At 48.6% G+C, this 18,442-nt stretch overlaps 1 protein-coding gene across 3 annotated transcripts; it reads right to left on the bottom strand.

Moving 5' to 3' along the window:
• Positions 1 to 5,315: 5,315 nt before the first annotated feature.
• On the bottom strand, positions 5,316 to 14,350 carry RAPSN (receptor associated protein of the synapse). 3 transcript variants are annotated; one of them, XM_033119070.1, is made up of 8 exons: positions 13,947 to 14,350; positions 13,033 to 13,371; positions 8,678 to 8,836; positions 8,065 to 8,163; positions 7,867 to 7,989; positions 7,290 to 7,343; positions 6,135 to 6,334; positions 5,316 to 5,620 (listed from the first exon to the last, which is right to left on the bottom strand). In XM_033119070.1, the coding sequence occupies exons 1-8, from the start codon at positions 14,136 to 14,138 to the stop codon at positions 5,548 to 5,550; spliced, it is 1,239 nt and encodes a 412-aa protein (XP_032974961.1). In that variant the 5' UTR covers positions 14,139 to 14,350; the 3' UTR covers positions 5,316 to 5,547. The 3 variants fall into 3 exon arrangements, with proteins under 3 accessions (XP_032974961.1, XP_032974962.1, XP_032974963.1); XM_033119071.1 differs by having other exon boundaries at positions 14,046 to 14,324; XM_033119072.1 differs by lacking the exon at positions 8,678 to 8,836 and having other exon boundaries at positions 13,947 to 14,324.
• Between the last annotated feature and the right edge of the window lie 4,092 nt (positions 14,351 to 18,442).

Genomic DNA, 18,442 nt, shown 5'->3' with positions numbered 1-18,442 from the left:
GCAGATTGCCCTCTCTAATGTGGGTGGGCCTCGTCCAATCAGTTGAAGGGATGAATAGAAGAAAAGGGCTGACCCTCCCCCAAGTAAGAGGGAATTCCTCCTGCCTGACTGCCTCGAGCTGGGATCTTGGTCTTTTCCTGTCTTCGGCGTCAAACTGAAACATCAGCTCTTCTTAGTTCTTGAGCCTGCCAACTTTCAGACTGGAACTACATCCTCCTGGACATCAGGCTTTCTGACTCAAACTGGAACTAAACCATCACTATTCCTGGGTTTCCAGCTGGTTGATTCACACTGCAAATCTTTGGACCTGCCACCTGCCAATTCCTTATAGTAAGTTTTTTCACATATCTATATCTACATATCTGTATATCTATGTATCTATATCTACAGAGGGTGCCAAAAATATATATATGCACATTTTAAGAAAGGAAAACTACTAACATTATAATAATCAATATATACTGATAACAAAAGATGAATACAAGTCATGTTTGACTTCTGCAATTACAAGAGGTACTCTAAGTGGTTACGATCAGCGTCCAGACACTTCTGATTATGGCGAACTATTGCTTGAGCAACGTTGACCAAAGTGTCCACTTGTATACTTTTTTTTGGTACCCCCAGTATATCTATATATCTATGTCTATATCTTTATCTATATCTACATCTATATCTATATATCTATACCTGTATATCTATCTATATCTGTCTTCTATTGGTTCTGTTCCTCTGGAGAACCCTGACTAATGTACTTCCTAAAGTCTGTTATTTTGAAGAATGTTAAATACATTAAAAAGTTAAAAGAACAGACAATGAGTACCTGTATACCTTTCACCTAGATTCACCATTTGATCACATTTTGCACATTTGCTTTTTCTCTGTGTGTGTTTTTTTCTGAGCCATTTCAAAATAAGTTGCAATGTAGAATTACTGTTGTACACCTGAAACTAAAATAATATTGCATGCCAACTATACTTTAATTAAAAAGATAAGTTGCAGATGTCGACAAAAAACATCCAGCCTAAGAGAAAACATGTAAGAATTTATTTGAGCCAAACTGACAACAATTGCCGGAAAGCAAAATCTCAACAGTTTGAGAAATGCTCCGCGAAATGGCAGTTTGTAGCTTACTTTATACATAGAACCAAAGGAGGAAGGTTACATGGAATCCACTGGTGATAGATTAAGGGGGTGGGAGAAAGCAAAGGGGGCGGAATCTCTGGGACTGGATAAAAGCCAATTGGAGAGACAGGTACTTCTTTCACATAGGTGGGTACAGGACAGTTAATAGTTCACATAGAGATGTTAATCAAGGGACAAGAATAATAATGAGGGATTCTGTACTTTCCTGCTCTGGTCCAGAAAAAGGGATTACAAACATTCCAAGGACGTCATTTTAGGTGCAAAAAGACAATAGACAGGCCCTCGTAATGGCACAGATTAACTTTATGAAGGAAGCTTTTGGCTAAAGATATGACTTCCTACCATGGCCCACTTAGTTATGAAATTTTTTATGCTCACGCCATTTTATGTGGTTATTTTCAGTCTCCTGAGCTTGTCAGGTTTAACCTGTAGCCCCTCTTCCGTCCTCACAGACATCATGACACTTCACCTCTAAATATTCCAGCTATGTCTTCTAAGGATAAAGACATTCTTATATGTAACTATAATACATTATAGTCTAATTCATTGTCATACCTAAGGAATTGAATGTTGATACAATAATACCTAACAGAGTCCATATTAAATTTTCTTCAATTATCCTGAAAACATCCCTTACAGCCTTAAAAAAACTTCAGTAGCAGGTAGAGGATCACACAGCATTCAGTTGCCATATCCCTTTAGCCTCCTTTAATCTAGCGCAGTTCCCCGTCCTTTTTTGGTCTTTGATGACATTGACATTTTTGAAGCACCCAGGCCAGTTGTCTGGTGTAGTCTGTTTTCAACACAGCAACCAAAGGAATTCTTTTAAAACCTAGTGAGATCAAGTCACTCCTCTACTCAAACCCCTGCAGCAGCTGCCTTCTCATTCCGAGCAAGAGTCCTTGCAATGGCCCCCAGGGCCCTGGGTGTTCCCACTCCCCTTTGAATTGCACCGGGACCTGACTCCACCTCCCTTCCTCCCCGCCCACAGCTACAGGCCTCCTGCTGCTCAGGGACCAGGCCAAGCCTGCGCCAGTCTAGCACTCTATTCCCTTTTCCTGGAATGCTCTTACCAGGACGTTTGCTTGGTTCACCTCCTCACCTCCTTCAATTCTTGACTCAAATGCCTCCTTCTCATCCAGGCCCACCCTTACAACCTGTTAAAGCTGCAGCCCGCCGCTCCCTGCCCCAGCCCTTCCCCAGGCTCCTAGTCCCCTTACTACTCTTTTTTTTTTTTTTAAATTACATATTTTATTTTGAGAAAAACTTCAAATTAGAGAAAAGTGGAAAATACAGTGTAAATAACTTTTCTCCTTCAATTTCAGGAAGTTAACATCGATATGTTTCTACCACCTAATCCTCAGATCCCATTCATGTTTCACCAATTGTCCCAGTAACGGCCTTTACAGCAGAAAGATCCAGTCCAGAATCAAGACCAGAATCGAGTATTGTATTTAGTTGTGGTGCTTAAGTCTCTTTCAATCTGGAATAGTTCCGCAGTCTTTCCTTGGCTTCATGACCTTGACACTTTTGAAGATTGTAGTTACTTTGTAGAATACTTCTAAATTTGTGTTTATTTGGTGTTCTTCATGATTTTACATTTGGGTGGCTCATCTTTGGTAGGAATATCACAGAAGACATCCTGAGTTTCTCACTGCATTAATTTAGATAGCACCTGATTTCATTTTGTCCCATTACTGGAGATATTAACCTTTCTCACTTGATTCATCTGGTGTCTGCCAGCGTTCTCCACTGTGAATTCACTCTTTTTTTGAAATTAAGAAGTATTTTGTGTGGAAGTACTTTGGAAATATGTAAATATCCCATTCTTCATCAAAATTTTTATTTATTCATTTATTTATTTATATCAGTATAGATTTTTGTTTTATCCAATAAAATCTGTTGGTGTTATTGCTATGGACTAAATGTTTGTGTCCCCCAAAAATTTATATGTTGAAGCCCTAACCCCCAGTATAATGGTACTTGGAGATGGGAGGTAATTAGGGTTAGATTAGGTCATGAAGGTGGGACCCTCATGATATGATTAGGGGCTTGTACGAAGAGGGAGAGAGAGAAATCTCTCTCCACTCGCAAGCATAGTGAAAGGCCATGTGAGGACACAGTGAGAAGGTGGTTATCTGCAACCCAAGGAGAGAGCCCTCTGATACCAGCCCTGCCGGCACCATTGATCTTGCACTTCCAGCCTCCAGAACTGTGAGAAAATAAATTTCAGTCGTTTAAGCCAACCTGAGCTAAGACCAGCATTACTAGTGGGTCAGGGGGAGTCCACTCAAGCTGGCTCTTGTGTCCTTTTGAATTATCCTCATCATTCTTTCGGCTTTCTTGGCCGTCTGACCCAAGATCTTCCAGGTTCATCTTATACCTTCCTTGGTCCAGGCCTAGAATCAGTCATTTCCCCAAAGAGCCTTGATTCCTTTTACTGGAACATGGTATTTAGAAGCCAATATCTGGGTGTTAGACGCACTCATTGCTACTGGTATTTCACTGCTCCTGGGCCAGTGTGCGTATGCGCGCGCAAGCGCTTGCACACACACACACACACACACACACACACACACACACACGGAACTATTTTGAAATCCATGAGTTCACACTGACCCCTACAGTTCCAATTCAACACCACAGGGTCCCTTCTGGTTTTCTTTTCTTGTAACTCTCTTTTTTAGTAGTGACCTGGCTCGCATTACCCTTAATATAGCTACTTATTTGCTCAGTCCCCCTATGTAACCAATTTCTCATTGCCACTCCCTTCCACGCACAGGTCCCTCTTCACACCATCATGGTTCTAATGCCCCACATGTAGTCCTGTTCCTGCTACTCAAGCTCAGACATCTCACACCTGACCTTCCTCAACTTGGCTGCCTCCTTACCCTGCTTTGGCCCCAACAGCCTGTGCCAGGCTGCCCCTCCTTACCCCACTTGGTGCTCTGCACTGGGCCACACTCCACCACCACCATGGTGTCACCTCCTCACTTTGCTCAGGCGCCAGTTCCCCATGCTAGGCCTTCCTCCTCCAGGGTGTCCTCATCACCCAGCTTTGGCTCTGACACAACAGGCCGCCCTGTGCACAGACACTGTCCTTGGGCTCCACTCCCAGACCATCCATCTGCATTGATGTCCTCCTCTCCTGGATCGGCTCCAACACCCAGCACCAGGCCTTGCCCTCGCGTGAGCTCCTGTCTCACTGTACTTGGGCTCTGACACTCCAGCCTGAGCCACCTATAAGTGTGGTCACCCCTATGCAGACTCTGTGCGGGTTTCTCCCACAGGGGGGCTTCCCTGTGCAGACACCTCCTCACACTGCTTGGGTTCCCAGACCCCACACAGGCCACCCCTCCACAGGGATGCCTGCCTTGCTCTGTCACACCTAATGGTTTTAGGACTGAAGAGAAGGGAAGGCAATGAACAAGAGGAAGAGGCACGCTGCTCTATTCTTTACTGTGCCAAAGCACTTGCCACTTTTGTATTCGTCCACTAGTTTTTGCCATTAGTTTTGCCATAACAAAATACCAGAGAATGGGTGGCTTAAGCAAGAGAAATTTATTTCCTCACAGTTCTGGTGGCTGGGAAGTCCAAGATCAAAGGGCCAGAAAATTCGGTTTCTGGTGAAGGCTGTCTTCCTGGCTTACAGATGGCTGCCTTCTTACTGTGTCCTCCACACCATCTTTTCTCTGAGCAGCATGGGTGGGGGTGGTGGGGAGAAAGCTCCCTGGTGTCTCTTCCTCTTCTTATAAGGACACTAGTCTAACGGATTACAGCCCCATCCTTACGACCTCATATAACCTTAATTTATTCCGTAGAGGCCCTATCTCTTAATACAGTCATACTGGGGGTTAGGGCTTCGACCTATGAACTCTGGGGGACACAATTTAGTCCATAACATCTTTCTATCAGACAGTCTATGTTGCTTGATTACATGTACTGTTTATCGCATCCTCCTACCCAACCTTGCATGTCAGCAGCTCTCTTCTGCCAGGGATCTTTATCTCAGTCTCACTGGCATCCCAAGAACCTGGAAGGGCAGCTGGAGGCACTCACACACATGTTGGGAGGGGTGCTTGTGTCTGAGGAAGCTTACAGGGAAAGCCGCATGCCCACTCTTCCCCAGCCCCTCAGACCTCGCTAGGGCAGGGAAGTCAGAATCGCTGGGACCAGGTACAAACGGTTTATTTTTCTATAAAGAGCAAAGTACAAAGAGGAAGGGGAGGGCAGCTGGGCCTTAAGGAGCAGCAGTGGACTCAGGCCCTGGTGGAGGCCCCAGGAGGCCCTGGCAGCTGCCCCAGGAATAAACAGCATCCAAGACATGGCCGGTCAGGGATCTCCAGTGTGATGATGGAGAAGGAGCAGGGGAGGTGAGGTGGAACCCCAAGATTCTTAACAGAGTCACACAAAGCCAGGCTTCATTGACGAGCGGCGGCAGTTGGGGCAGCTTCGTGTCCCATTGTTCTGCAGGCACCTTGGGAGGCAAAGGGCTCTGTCCACTCAATGAGCCTGTCTTTCCACCCCAGGCCCAGCCTCTCTCTCCTCCCCTCCCCTCTGTAGGGGCTAGGAAGGTGTCAAGGGAAGGGGATGGCCCCCAGGCTCCTGCCAGCAATACTGCTTGTCTCTCCCACTCTGCCTGGATGGGGGGAGAGGGGGTAGGGAGAGGGGGGAGCCTGGGCTGGGCATCAGTAAGTGGGGATGGAAGCCTATACCTGCCACAGCCCTGAGGCAGGTCTGGCCCTGAGGTCTGAATCCTGTCACCTTTGAGAAGTGTCTCTGAATTCTCTTCGGGGAGAATAATAGTAAGAATGGGACCTCATGGGGCTGCCAGGAGGATTCAATGAATTATACCTGGGAAGCTCTTCAGACATGCTTGGGAAGCAGAAAGCACTATGTAAGTGTCTGCGGTTATTACTGCGACTGTGATTAAGCCCTAGAGCACGCACAGAGGCCTGCATGCCCCTGCCACTGCCGGCCAGAGCCCTCACCGGAGGTGGAAGATGTGGGAGCAGGGCAGGGCCTGCAGCCGGCTGTTCCTCTCGCCTATGGACTCCCCGCACAGGCCACAGTACAACTCGGTCTCCTCCACGCACTCGTGGAAGCGCACGACGTGGGCTCGCAGCTCCCGTTGCAGCCCCTTGCTGCGGCATATGCTCTCACTCAGACAGTGCAGCTTCAGTTGGCTCAGCTGGGCCAGCAGGGACCGGAGAGTGGACGGAAAGGACGAGACCGGGTCAGTGTTGCTGAGCAGCCACCCGCTTCCCTCCTTGCCCAGCCCATGAAGCTGTCCCCATTGGGTCACCAGGCAGTCAGTTCACATGGGGTCCAGTGTTGGCTGAATTCCTGCCTTGCTGGTGGACTTAGGAAAAACATCCTGCCCTCTCTGGGCCTTGGTTTTCCCTCATGCAGAATGAGGGGATGGGTGAGGTCAGTTTTCCTCACCCCTAGAACCTGCTGTATTGACTCCATAATTAATTCGCTTTCCTGTTTTCGTTAATTAAATATACACAACAGCTTGTAGGCTTTTCTGATCAGCCCAAGATACTGGGCTAAATCTGAGTGGCTATAATCCAGCCAAAGTCACATATATTTGGCATTTCAGTTGGACTGTGTACCCTATCCCAGAGAAATGCACATCTTCTAGGAGATTTGAGAAACATTGAGCCTATTTTCAACATTTAAAGGTTTGGATACAATTATTAAATGTAGAGAGGCCATACGCCTTTGGAGTTAAGAGAGGCCAGGGACCAAATAGTGGGCCCTTGAATACCCTTCTGAGCCTCGCTTTCCTCATCTGTAAAATGGGGCCCATTGTGCCTACCTTGCAGGGAGACAGTGAGGACTGGAAGCCATACCTGTGGTGCCCCTCTCTCAGTGAGTAGAGGCCACTGTTGGGAGTTTTAATGACCATCCAGAAGCCTCTGAGGAATTCTGATATCCTCTGAGCTACAGAGTTCTTGCCCTGCCCTTTGAAGCACTTTCTGGGTAGGAGAGAAACAGCTGGGGTCTGGGGGTGGCTTGGGGCAATTCCTGGAGATCAGGCAGGGCTCAGGGCATGAGCAGGCTCAGGGGGGCCCCCTACCCACCCAAGATCCCACCTTGGGCTCTTGATTCCAGACTCAGGAGACAGAAGCAGGTCTGACCTTGTTCCCCACCTCCTCAGCCAGGTCCTGGGCTCTCTCAATGGCATCCAGAGCCTGGAAGGTGAGCACAGGCCAGGGTTGTGGGCAGAGCTGTCTGACAGAGGCCGTGGCTCATAGGATAGGGAGGGGTAGGGAGAGGTGGACATGGGGCGGGTGACAGAGCTGGGCAGCTGCCCTGTGTGTGGAGGGAGCAGGAAGAGCCTGGGGTGCAGTCATAAGACCTGTGTGGGCAAGTTACCTTCTGCCTCAGTTTACTCAGATACAGAGGAGAAGCATATTTCTGTCCTGTAGGGTGTTGTGAAATCATGGCAAGCGGTTAAAGCATCCTGAGTTCAAACCCCAGCTCTGCCCCTTAACCAGCTGTGTGACTGGGCAAGTCACTGGCCTTCTCTGAGCCTGGAAAGTGGCTTGGAATGTCTTAGCCTCACAGGATCGGGGTGAGGGCTGACGGTAGACAAAGTGTCTGAAAGAGTCCTGCCCAGGACCAGATAGACTCACAGATTGTTGGCTGACCTCCTGGCCCCAAATGGGAGCAGTGGGGAGAGCTGGGGGGCTGCAGGATTGGGCCCAGCCTCACCTTGTCCAGCGCCTTCCTGGCCACCCAGCATTTGGCCACGCCCAGCAGCACCTGCACCTGCCCCACACGGTTTCCAATCTCTGTCATGATGCTCATGGCAGAGTCGTACCTGGGAAAGGCTGTCTACACAGCCAGATGGGGGGTGGGTCAGGCTGGGCCAGGACACCTCACCCCCACCCCACATCCCGGTAACTTCACCTCTAGGTCCCCACGGCTCCGGTGGATGTCAGCAAAGCAGAGCAGGCAGAGTGCCTGTAGTGGTCGGTCCCCATGCTGCAGTGCGATCTTCATAGACTCCTGTGAGGGAGGCCTGTCACTCAGGCCTGCTCATCTGCCGTCCACCACTGGGGCGCCCCCACCCAGTGGGCCCCTCTGACAGGCAGCCCAGGGATCACCAACATCTTCAGAGCCCAATACACCCATCACGGTGCTCAGGCCCCATGCACTGAACCAATGAGACCTCACAGCACCCAGCAAAGGGCAAACTGAGGCTCAGAAAGCAGAAGTGACTCCATCGATGTCACCTGGCTAATAAGTGGCAAAGTTGAACACAGGTCCGTGGAACTGACTACTTAAAGTGCCTCTAGAGGGTGTGTGATGATGGGCAGAGGGAAGCCCCCTCCCTGAGAATGTACTGGAAGAGAGTGAGGTTTAGGGCAGGAGAAACATGCACACTTCAGGGGCTCAGCTATAGAAAGGCTGGATCAGGGACAAGCCTTGGGGCCTCAGTGGGCTGATTTGGAAGGAGGCCCTGCTGTGAGTCCCAGACCCTGGCCCACACCCCCACTTGCCCCCTTCCCTGCTGCCCCACCTCACAACACTCCATGGCACTGCCCAGGTGGCCCAGAAGACGATATGCCACCGCCATGTGGTACTGGCTCATGGCCCGGTACTTGAGGCTCCAGCCCTTGCCGTAGTCGTTGACGAGCTCTGCGGCCTTGCAGGGGAAGAACAGGGCTTTCTCATAGTCCTGCAGGGACACAGGGGGGGGCCGGGATGGGATGGGGCACACTGATGGCAGGAGCTGCCCCTCAGTCCAGGGTTCCAGGTCCTGGCTTCTCCACCAGCCTGGGGCCCACAGGCCCCACCAGGTGTTCATTCATTCATTCTAGAATCCAGGGAAAGAGTGATCTAGGCAGAGGAAACAGCCAGTGTAAAGATGTAGGTTCTACCACTGAAGGGGTTTCATCTGTTTTGCTGATGTTTGGTAATATCCCATGCTCAGTTTTTTTGGCACTTAGTAGCTGCACAATAAATATTTGTTGAACGAATAAATGAATGAGAAGGCAAGAAAATACAGTTGGCTTCTCACGCAGTGCCAGTTGGGCCTCTCAGCTTCAGAGACACACGGAAGGGTGGCAGTGGGAGGGATACCAGAGCCTCACTTGAGTTTGCCTCCTGGACCCAGCAGCAGCTGCTCCCTGCAGGCTCCGTGACTGGTTACCAGAGCAGCCGGCTCAGAAGAACATCAGGACAAATACACTGCGGCAGTGAAATCATTCTCTCATCCTTTCTTTCTCCTCAAGCCTCCAAACGCCCTTTCTACCTGCCCATTATGAGCTGATGACCTCGCCTCACACTCCACTGGGAAAACAGAAGAAAATCAGAGAGAGCTCCATTGTCCAGCTCATCCATGAAATTCCATCAGATCCGCCCTCTGCTTCCCTCCTGCTACTGTGGAGGAGGGCTCCTCGCTCCTCTCAATGTGAGCCCCTCCTCGGAGCTCTGGACAACCCAGTTGTCCCCGTCTCTTTCTACTGATTCATTCCCATCAGCATTTCTCATCTCATTTAAAATAGAAAAACAAAAATCAAAATCAAACAATCTTCTTTTGACCTCATGTCCCCTTCAGCTACAGCCCTGGTTCCCTGTTCTTTCTCATAGAAAACCTATTTGATCTTTCACTGGATATCTAACAAGCAACTCTGAGTTAATATGACCAAAAGAGAAGTCTCAATAATCCCAATAAAAACCTGTTTCCTAACAAATTTTGTTATGTACTTTTTAATTTGAAGCCATGCAAATGTTCTATCGGGTTTCAAAAAATTATATTAAAAATTTAAAAACCCTAAAAATAGAGAATAGAAATAAATGACCCTAACTGCATATCATGATATTATTGTAATTATGATAATTAAAATTATTCCAGATTACTATAGAATTATGTTATAATGTACTGTTACATATAATATATAAAATAGTGTTATACATAATATAATGCAATGTATTATTGTATTGTAGTATATTACGTTATAGTATATTAATATAACCACACAGAAAAAAAATTGCTTCAAATGACCTCAGAACATATACTTGGCCCATGGCAGATGTTAATCCATAATGGGATGTATTATAAAGACAAAAGATCGCAAAGAAATCTTAAACTTCCTTCAGGTGTCTTTTTTTGGGGTGTTTTTTTTTTTGAGTACTATTGTCTTTTAAACGTATCTTATGTATTTTGTAGGCTAAAATAAATATTTAATTATGTGGTTAGAAACCAAGATTTTCAGTCTAAGAGAAAAGAGAATCAAGTTTTCAATGAACTAAGGAAAATCCTGAAACGTTAGCTTTGAATTGGAAATATCAGTATAAACTTCAATTGTCCTGGCAACTGAAAAGAATTAGCAGCAACAACAACACAGTAGCAATGAATGCCCCGAGAGCCTACATTTCGTCTTTAAATACCATTTCCTAGTAAGAAAAACCTGGAGAAATGGCCAATTCCAGGTCTGGGGCATACAATATACAAAATGAGCCCAGGTCAGTTTATTGTGGCAGAAAACACAACGCTTTCAAAGACTGAATCTTGTCCGAAGGACACAGGAGTCGCACTGAAGGGAATCCCACTGACTGAAGTTAAGATAATCTGAGGATCAAAAAGAACAATGATGGCAATTGACTAAAGGATACTGAATAAATAAAAAAAAGTCCATGATTTCATAAAGATACTCCAAAAAAAGGAGGCAAAATAAACCAGTAATTGTGACCACTGAAGGCAGCTATTATATCAACTCCTTATCTGAAAAGTGGTAATTAAAGGAAAGGGAAAAAGTATTTATTCTTCTACTTCAGAGTAACCAATTAGCCCCAGCTAATGAAGGAAAGTTCTTTTGTATAGAAAAATCCCAGCTAATAATTGTAGCAAGAATAATAGAACTTGGAAATGGCCATTTCATTGGAGTTGAAGTAGAAGAATTGATCCAGGCAACAAACACCAATACTGGAAGCTAACTAAAACCATTCCGGAAAATGTAACTGCACAACCGAATATTCACAGGGTCCCAAAGTGTCACCCCACAAGTTAACCTGCTGGTCATGAAAGGAAAAACGCAAACCCTAAAACGGAGGGATCAGGTTGTCACTCCCTCAGCCACCGATAAGCTGTAACATGGAGAACACAGCATCGCTTATAGAGTATTCTTACCAAAAACTTGTGACCTAACCCTAACCAAGTCATTATATAAGTTCCTAGTTCAAAGGAAGTAAAAGACTTAAAGCGACAACTTACATGACTCCTTGAGGAAGCAATGAGACAATGAGATGGCACATTCTGCAAGGCTTCTTCAATAAATCAGGGACAATAAAAGGAGGGGGGGAGGAATTTTCTACCGAAAGGGACTGAGAAGTCACGAGAACCACCGCAATGTGCGGCTCTTGTTTGTGTTTCAATTCAAAAGAGGAGGCAACTTATTCCGTTTTCAGGATAAGTAGAGAAATTTAAGAGATGGTTGTTCATTGTGATGTGTGTGATAATAGTATTGTGAGTATGGAAGAAAGTGTTCTTCTATAAGCAAATGTCCTCTTCCCCCCAGGTCCCAGAGACGCAGACTAAACTCCTTCAGGGTAAAAGATCCCGATGCCTACCATGCTAGATCACCACACTTCAGTTTAGGATTTTAAGATATGTAAATCAACTATGGCAAAATATTAATGATTATTCCATCTAAATGGTGGGTAGCTGGAGATTCATTACATGATTCTCTCTACTTTCCTATGTGGTTAATTTTCTTCATAATAAAAAAGGTTTGAAAATACCCCTATTCCTCTCTAATCCTATCGCGTCTTACTGAATGGCTTTCCCTGTCTGTCTAGTTGCTGAAAACAAAATCCTCAGTGTCATCCTGGATGACTCGCATTTCCTCACACCCACCTCTGACCCATCAGCATCTACACACTCATTTACCCCCATATGTGTTATGCATCTACTATGTGCCAGGCAGTAACAACCGCCACAGGCCAAGTGCAGCCTGGGTGCCTAGGGGCAGGGGAACAGGAGCTCAGGACCAGAAGCCTGTGGCCATTGGCCCCATCCAATTGTTCACAATCTGACTTCTCCCTTCACCCTTACCTCTCCGACCCCACCACCTCCTACCTCCTCCTCACGCGCCTGCTGCAGCCATGCTGGCCTCCATCCTTCCTGGAACACACCAGGCATGCTCCCCCAGGCAGAGCTTTGCTTTAGTTGTTCCCTCTTTTTCATTCTTTTGACAGATTTCTGCATGGCTCCCTCTCTCATCTCCTTCAAAGCATCAGTCATCACCTCAATGAGCCCTTCCAACCCCCCTCCTCCCCCTCCCCGTTTGAAACTGCAACAGCGTCTCCTCAGCATTTCCCACCCCCTCCCCCGCTTGCCTTTCTCCTGAGCACTGTCTGGCCTGCTCTACAACTCACTGTGTTTATCGTCTTTCTCCCCCACCTAGAAGGCAAACTCCATGAGGCAGGGGACTTTGCTGTTGTTTTAGTGAAAGTTAAAACAGTGCCTGGGACATACTAAATGCTCAGTAAATATATGACGGGTGAATCCTTACAACCATGCTGTACAGTGGGTCATATTCCCTCCCCTGTTCTACAGATACACCTACCAAGGTTCAGAGAGGAGAGGTGACATGTCCACGATCACACGGCCAGCACGAGGCAGTGCAGGTTCATGGCCTATCCTCACACAGGAGGCTCCCATGCTCCCAGAAAGTCAGACAGATCAAAGTTTAAATTCTGGTTCTGCCCTTTCTGACCCAGTCTTTACCTTCCTGGGTAAGGGTTCCCTCCCAGACACATCCGCCTGGTTCCTGAGGACTAAATGGTGTAACACGACAGGGAACATGGCTCTCAGGAGGCTCTCAGGGAGGCGGAGTCCACCATCACCCTCTACCTGGGGCCTGGACTCACCTTGACCTGGGCATAGAAGCTGCCCAGGCTGCAACAGACGCGGCACTCCAGCATGGCGTCATCGTTGTTGTGGGCATAGCGCAGGGCTTTCTCGAAGCTCTCCAGGGCCTTCTGGAAGAGGCTGAGGCCCAGGAAGGCATTGCCCATGCTCAGGCTGACCTGGCCTCCAAGCTGGGCGCTTGCCCTGGTGCCAGGCAGGCCGAGGCAGGTCTTGCAGTAGGAGATGGTCTTGTGAAACTCACACAGCTTCTCGTTGCTGCGTGCCAGGTTCAGGTAGCCCTCCAGGAGGAAGTCAGCGTCCTCCAGCTCCCGGGCAGTGTCGATCTGCACCACGGCAAACTGCCCATGGGGGTGGTGGGCAGGTGGCTGTCAGCCTGGACTCTGAGCCTCGGACCCGAGCCTCCCTCCACCCCGCCAAGCCTCACATCCCAAAGCTTCAGATCCAGAGCTTCTACACCCAGCCGTAGACTAGAAGCTTCAGCTCTGGAGCCTCTACCTCCCAAGCTCAAACCCGGAGCTTTCACTTTTCCCATGCCAGCCTAAATCTACAGTCTCCACTAGCCCCCCACACTCTGCACACACAACTGCACCCCCAGCCTCAAACCTACAGCAGACTCAGAACCCCAAACAGGAAGGCTGGAACCTAGACTCGCCGAGACCTGGACTTAAAATCCCCAAACGCTGAGGCTGAGAATCTCAGCCTTAGTCTCAGACACTGAAATTCAAGGCCACAGGCCCATGTCTGAAGCCAAGACCCAGCATCTAAGACCCAGGGCCTTGGATTCAGAGCCTCTGTCCTGGGCCACTAGCTCGTGGGACACAGGGGAGCTTGAGGAGGCAGAAAGGGGGCAGGGAAGCCTGGGAGAAATCTAGCCCTGGCCTCACCCTCCCACGCCAGCGCTGGGTGCTCCCACCTTCAGCATCTCCTTGTAGCGGCCCATCTCCGAGTGGGCCGTGACCAGGCAGCCCAGCACGCGAAAGCGCCCCACGAGGTCCGAGCTCTTCTCCAGCACCTTCATCCACACCTGCAGAGCCTTCTCTGTCTGGTTAGACTGGTATAGCTGGAGCCCCTTCTCGATCTGCTGCTTCGTCTGGTCCTGCCCCATTTTCCCAGAGCCCTGTGCCCCACGCGGACAGACCCTGGTGGCTCTGTGCCTTTAGGCACTCATGGCAGGGGACCCACAGTGCCGGTTCCCCCTGAGACCCGGGAAGGAAAGCAGTGCTGGGCAGAAGCTGAGCAGGGCCTGATGGAGAGCGGGTGCCACCCTGGGAACAAAGCTGGTTCGGCCCCTGTCTGCAGCTGTCCCTGCCAGTTGGGGTCACGTGGCCGCTGAGGAATGTCAGCCTCAAGGTCACGCGGGCCTCTGCCGCACCCACCCCCTAAGCTGGGAGGTGGCTTCCCAGGGATGCAGGCACCCTGCCCCCTGGGCACCTCCTTGGGTGTCTCTTCGGCACCTCTGACACTGGCCCTGACCCTCCTGGCAGGGCAGGCCATCCCGCAGCCTTGCCAAGGAGCTGCCTGCAAGGGGTGGGATGAAAGCTGGGAGGAAGCAGGGGTGAGGCTGGGCACACAGGTGTCAAGGAAGCGGGGGCAGCACCCAGCCTGGCACCTTGCCTCTCCCTCCCCCACCCCCACAGACTTTGTTCCTCTAATTTCCCTGGGCACCGAGGTCATGTACCCACGTACATGCCCCCACCATTCCCAACATCCTAACAACCAAGCCAAGTCACTGACCTCTTTGGGCCTCAGTTTTCTCTTCTGTAAAATGAGGATAACAATAAGCTGATAAACCCTAACTCATAGGGTTGTTCTGAGCCAGCATGGTGTTGTGGGTAACAGCGTGGACCCTGAAACCAGCCTGCCAGGGTTCGAATTCTGACTCTGCCATTTATTAGCTGTGTGGGCAGCGTGACTTTGGGCAAGAGAGAAATGGTACCTACCTCACTGGATGGTTAGAACTAAATGATGTGCTAGTTGGCAAGGACTTCAGAACAGTGTCTGGCACACAGGAAACACTCTACGTGTTGACAAGCAAGGCGTCATCCCGAACTGTGTCTGCTCCACAGTAAGCTGCCCCCCAGGGACACAAGGGGGACCTAGGAGGTTTAAAAAGTGTCCCAATCCCAATCCCAACCCCAGTTTGAAAGGGTCCCTAATTATGAGCTATAGTACCAGACATTGTGAAGTAGGGCAGGGAGCAGACATCTGAAATATTGGGGCTCCTGGGATTGAGAGTCAGGCCCTAGGTAACGGGGCCCCTGCCAGCCCACCAGCTCATCTCACCCCATTTTTCTCTTCCCTTGCTGCAAACCAGGTTCCTTCTTGCCCCAGGGCAAAGTTCATCCTTTCAGAGCAGGCAGTGGTTTTTAGCATATTCCCAAATTTGTGCCCAAATCACCACTAATTGTCCCAAATCACCACTAATTCCAGAACATTTTCATCGCCCTGAAAAGAAGCCATGTACTCATTGGTCCTCACACCCCATTCCTCCTATGTTATGGGCTGAATTGCGCCCCACCCTCATTCATATGTTGAATCTTAACCCCCAGTACCTCAGAATGTGACATATAACTTGGTTACACTGTCTTTAAAGAGGTCAAGTGAGGTCATTAGGATGGGTCCCAATTTGATATGTCTAGTGTCATAAGAAGAGATTAGGACACAGACACACAGCGGGAAGACCATGTGAAGACAAAGGAAAACGACGGCCATCGACGAGCCAAGGAGAGACCAACCCTTTCAACCCCTTGGTCTCTGACTTTGGCCTCCAGAACTATGAGAAAATAAGCTATTATTTAAGTCCGCAGTCTATGGTAGCCTGAGCAGACTCACACACCCTACGACCACGGCCTGCTTTCTATGGATTTGTCTATTACAGACATTTCATACAAATGGAGACATACACTGTGGCCTTTTGTGACTGGCTTCTTTCACTCAGCATCGTGTTGTAGCGTGTGTCAGCACTTCGTTCCTTTTTGTGGCCGAGTAGCATTCCACTGTATGGATACACCTTTTTTTCCCCCATTAATTAATCGATGGACATTTGTGTTGCTTCACTTTTTGGCTATTATGGATAACCGTGCTATAAACATTCACCTACAAGTTTTCATGTGGACATGTTTTCATTTTTCTTGAAGACAGACACACACACGCACACCTAGGAGTAGAATTGCTGGGTCATGTGGTAACTCTGTGGCCAACTTTTGAGGAATTGCCAACCTGTTTGCCCCAGGGCCTTTGCACCTCTTGATCCCTTTCCTCCTCCCTTTCCCGACATTCTGGGGTTAAGTCCTGGTTTGGGTGAATCAGCTGATTAAACTCTCAGAGTTATATTTCATTCTGATATGAGATTTCTATCTATAGTTTTATATTCATTAATGAGGTTATTTGCTTAATGTCTTCTTCCCCCATTCAAATGTGTGGGCAGGGACTTTGTCTCCTTCATCACTGATTATATCCCCAGAGCAAGGTACACAGTGGCCACTCAGTAAATATGTTAAATGAATGAATGAATGGGAAAAAAGGGGAGGGATGCACGTTTAATTTTGAAATTTAAAGCAACCACTGCAGACTTAGCAGGCAATCTGCCACTCCTTGCCCCATGCCAGGGACACTGAGCACAGGTAGCGATGACCTCGTTTACTGTGAGCCAAATGGGTCCAGAGAGAGGCCATGGGGTGGGGAACGCATGACCAGCTCAGGGGTCCATGCCCCAGGCTCATGGCTCAGCAGAGGTAGAGGGGATGTAGGAGTGGACCCATGAGACTAGACAAGACCACCGGGACTCCCCAGGGGGAAGGGCCCTTGAACCAGGACCACAGGAAACTGGAGAAGATGGGGGAGAAAGGGAGGTACAGTGGTGAGTCAGGGAGCCAAGAGTTGGCTGGGATCTTCCTCTCAACTGGAAGGTGGGTCTGGGGTTGACGTTAACCTCCAGAGGGGAAGGAAGCTGGGCCCACAGGGAAAGTGCCAAGGAGCCAGCAGATTCTCTCCCTCTCCATAATCCAGACACAAGTTCACCTTGAGTCTTTGGCAGGAAGGAAAGGAGACGGACAGCCTGCAGCTGCACCCCAAAGGAGTCTGGGACCACAGTTTCCGGGCACTTGGGAACTCACATGATTTCGAAACTTGAAAACTTGACAGAAGAAAGTCAGCTCAGCAAAGAAATGACCATTACACACAGTTGGGTCAAGGTCATGTTCTTTTAGGGGAAGGGCTGTGGTTTGTCTTTGTACCACTAGAACCTGCACAGCCCTGGCAAAGTGCGAGGAGACCAATAGGAAAGAATGATAATAACTAACATTGCCTGAGCTAAGCATTTTCTCACTTATAGATAAGAAAACTGAGGTAAAGTGTCCTGCCCAAGACCGCACTGCTACCTAGAGACAGAGCAGGGACTGGACCCCAACCAGTGTGACTCTGGGAGTCTCAAAAAAAAGGAGAGGGAGAGGGGAGAAAAGGGAAGGGGAACTGGACACCGTTTTCAGGAATCAGTGACCTTCACCTGACACACGAGCTCACTGGGGATCTGATCCAAGGCTCTAGCCTAGGTGGGCAGAAGAAATGTACACAGAAGTGGCTAAGGAGACAATGGGCTGTCAAGCCTTGCTCGGCAATGCCCAGCGATGAAGGTGGACAAAAGGCCCTGGGAAGTCAGGACGAGCCTCAGAATTAAATGGTCTTTTCTGGGCCACTTACCCTCCCAGGATGGTGGGACAGTAGGGCATGGGGGTGCTTGCTGTGTCTGGTACCTACGTGCCTCACATTTTAGGTCCCTCTTTTATCGTCAAAAGGAGAAAATTATGTTTGGGGTCACAATCTCACATGTGTGGGCTGAAGATTTCTGCGTTGGTTGTTATTTGGGAGATTTCATATAAAAATCTGCATTTCCTGCTTCCCTTGGAGAGTGAAGCTCAAGCAAGCCAAGCCTGTGATTCTCTGTTAACCAGTCAAGTGGTCGGTGTCTGGTCCTAACAGACTGTCTCTCTTTAACCCTATTCTCACCTTAACACTGAAGCCAAGTGTCACCCATCATCTTAGATTGGCCTCCTTTCACATGCTTCCATCACCTGCCTGGTCTCTGCAGACATCTGCCTTTGCAATGTCTGCTCTAGAAATACAACAAATGTAACTGAAGGGAACGGTCCCTGGCTCCATCTGTCGTGGTCAGTGATTGGGAAGTCTGTCCCTCTAAATAAATTTGTTTTTCCTAGTTGTAAATGGGGTATCACCTCTCTGGTAAGGTTTCTGTGAAAACCAAATGAGATGGTAAGAACTTACTTTGAAAACAAGATGTTGAACTCATGTCCCTCTAATGGACCTCCTGAACCTTCCTTGAATTGGCTTTTACTATTTATAACTGAGAAAACTAGAAATAATCTGTGTCCAACAGGAGACTGGTTGAGACAC

This window comes from Rhinolophus ferrumequinum, chromosome 11, assembly GCF_004115265.2.
Source record: "Rhinolophus ferrumequinum isolate MPI-CBG mRhiFer1 chromosome 11, mRhiFer1_v1.p, whole genome shotgun sequence".
NCBI classification, from domain to species: Eukaryota; Metazoa; Chordata; class Mammalia; order Chiroptera; family Rhinolophidae; genus Rhinolophus; species Rhinolophus ferrumequinum.
Note: the sequence above shows the minus strand (reverse complement) of the source record. Positions and strands in the feature narration are given on the sequence as shown.

Excerpts from the sequence above, each read along its gene's own strand:
- RAPSN (XM_033119070.1), bottom strand. The coding sequence starts at position 14,138 with ATGGGGCAGGACCAGACGAAGCAGCAGATCGAGAAGGGGCTCCAGCTA. Across the intron at positions 8,164-8,677 it reads GTGCCATGGAGTGTTGTGAG|GAGTCTATGAAGATCGCACT; the intron begins GTGGGGCAGCAG and ends CCTCCCTCACAG. Across the intron at positions 7,344-7,866 it reads CCAGGAAGGCGCTGGACAAG|GCTCTGGATGCCATTGAGAG; the intron begins GTGAGGCTGGGC and ends CTCACCTTCCAG.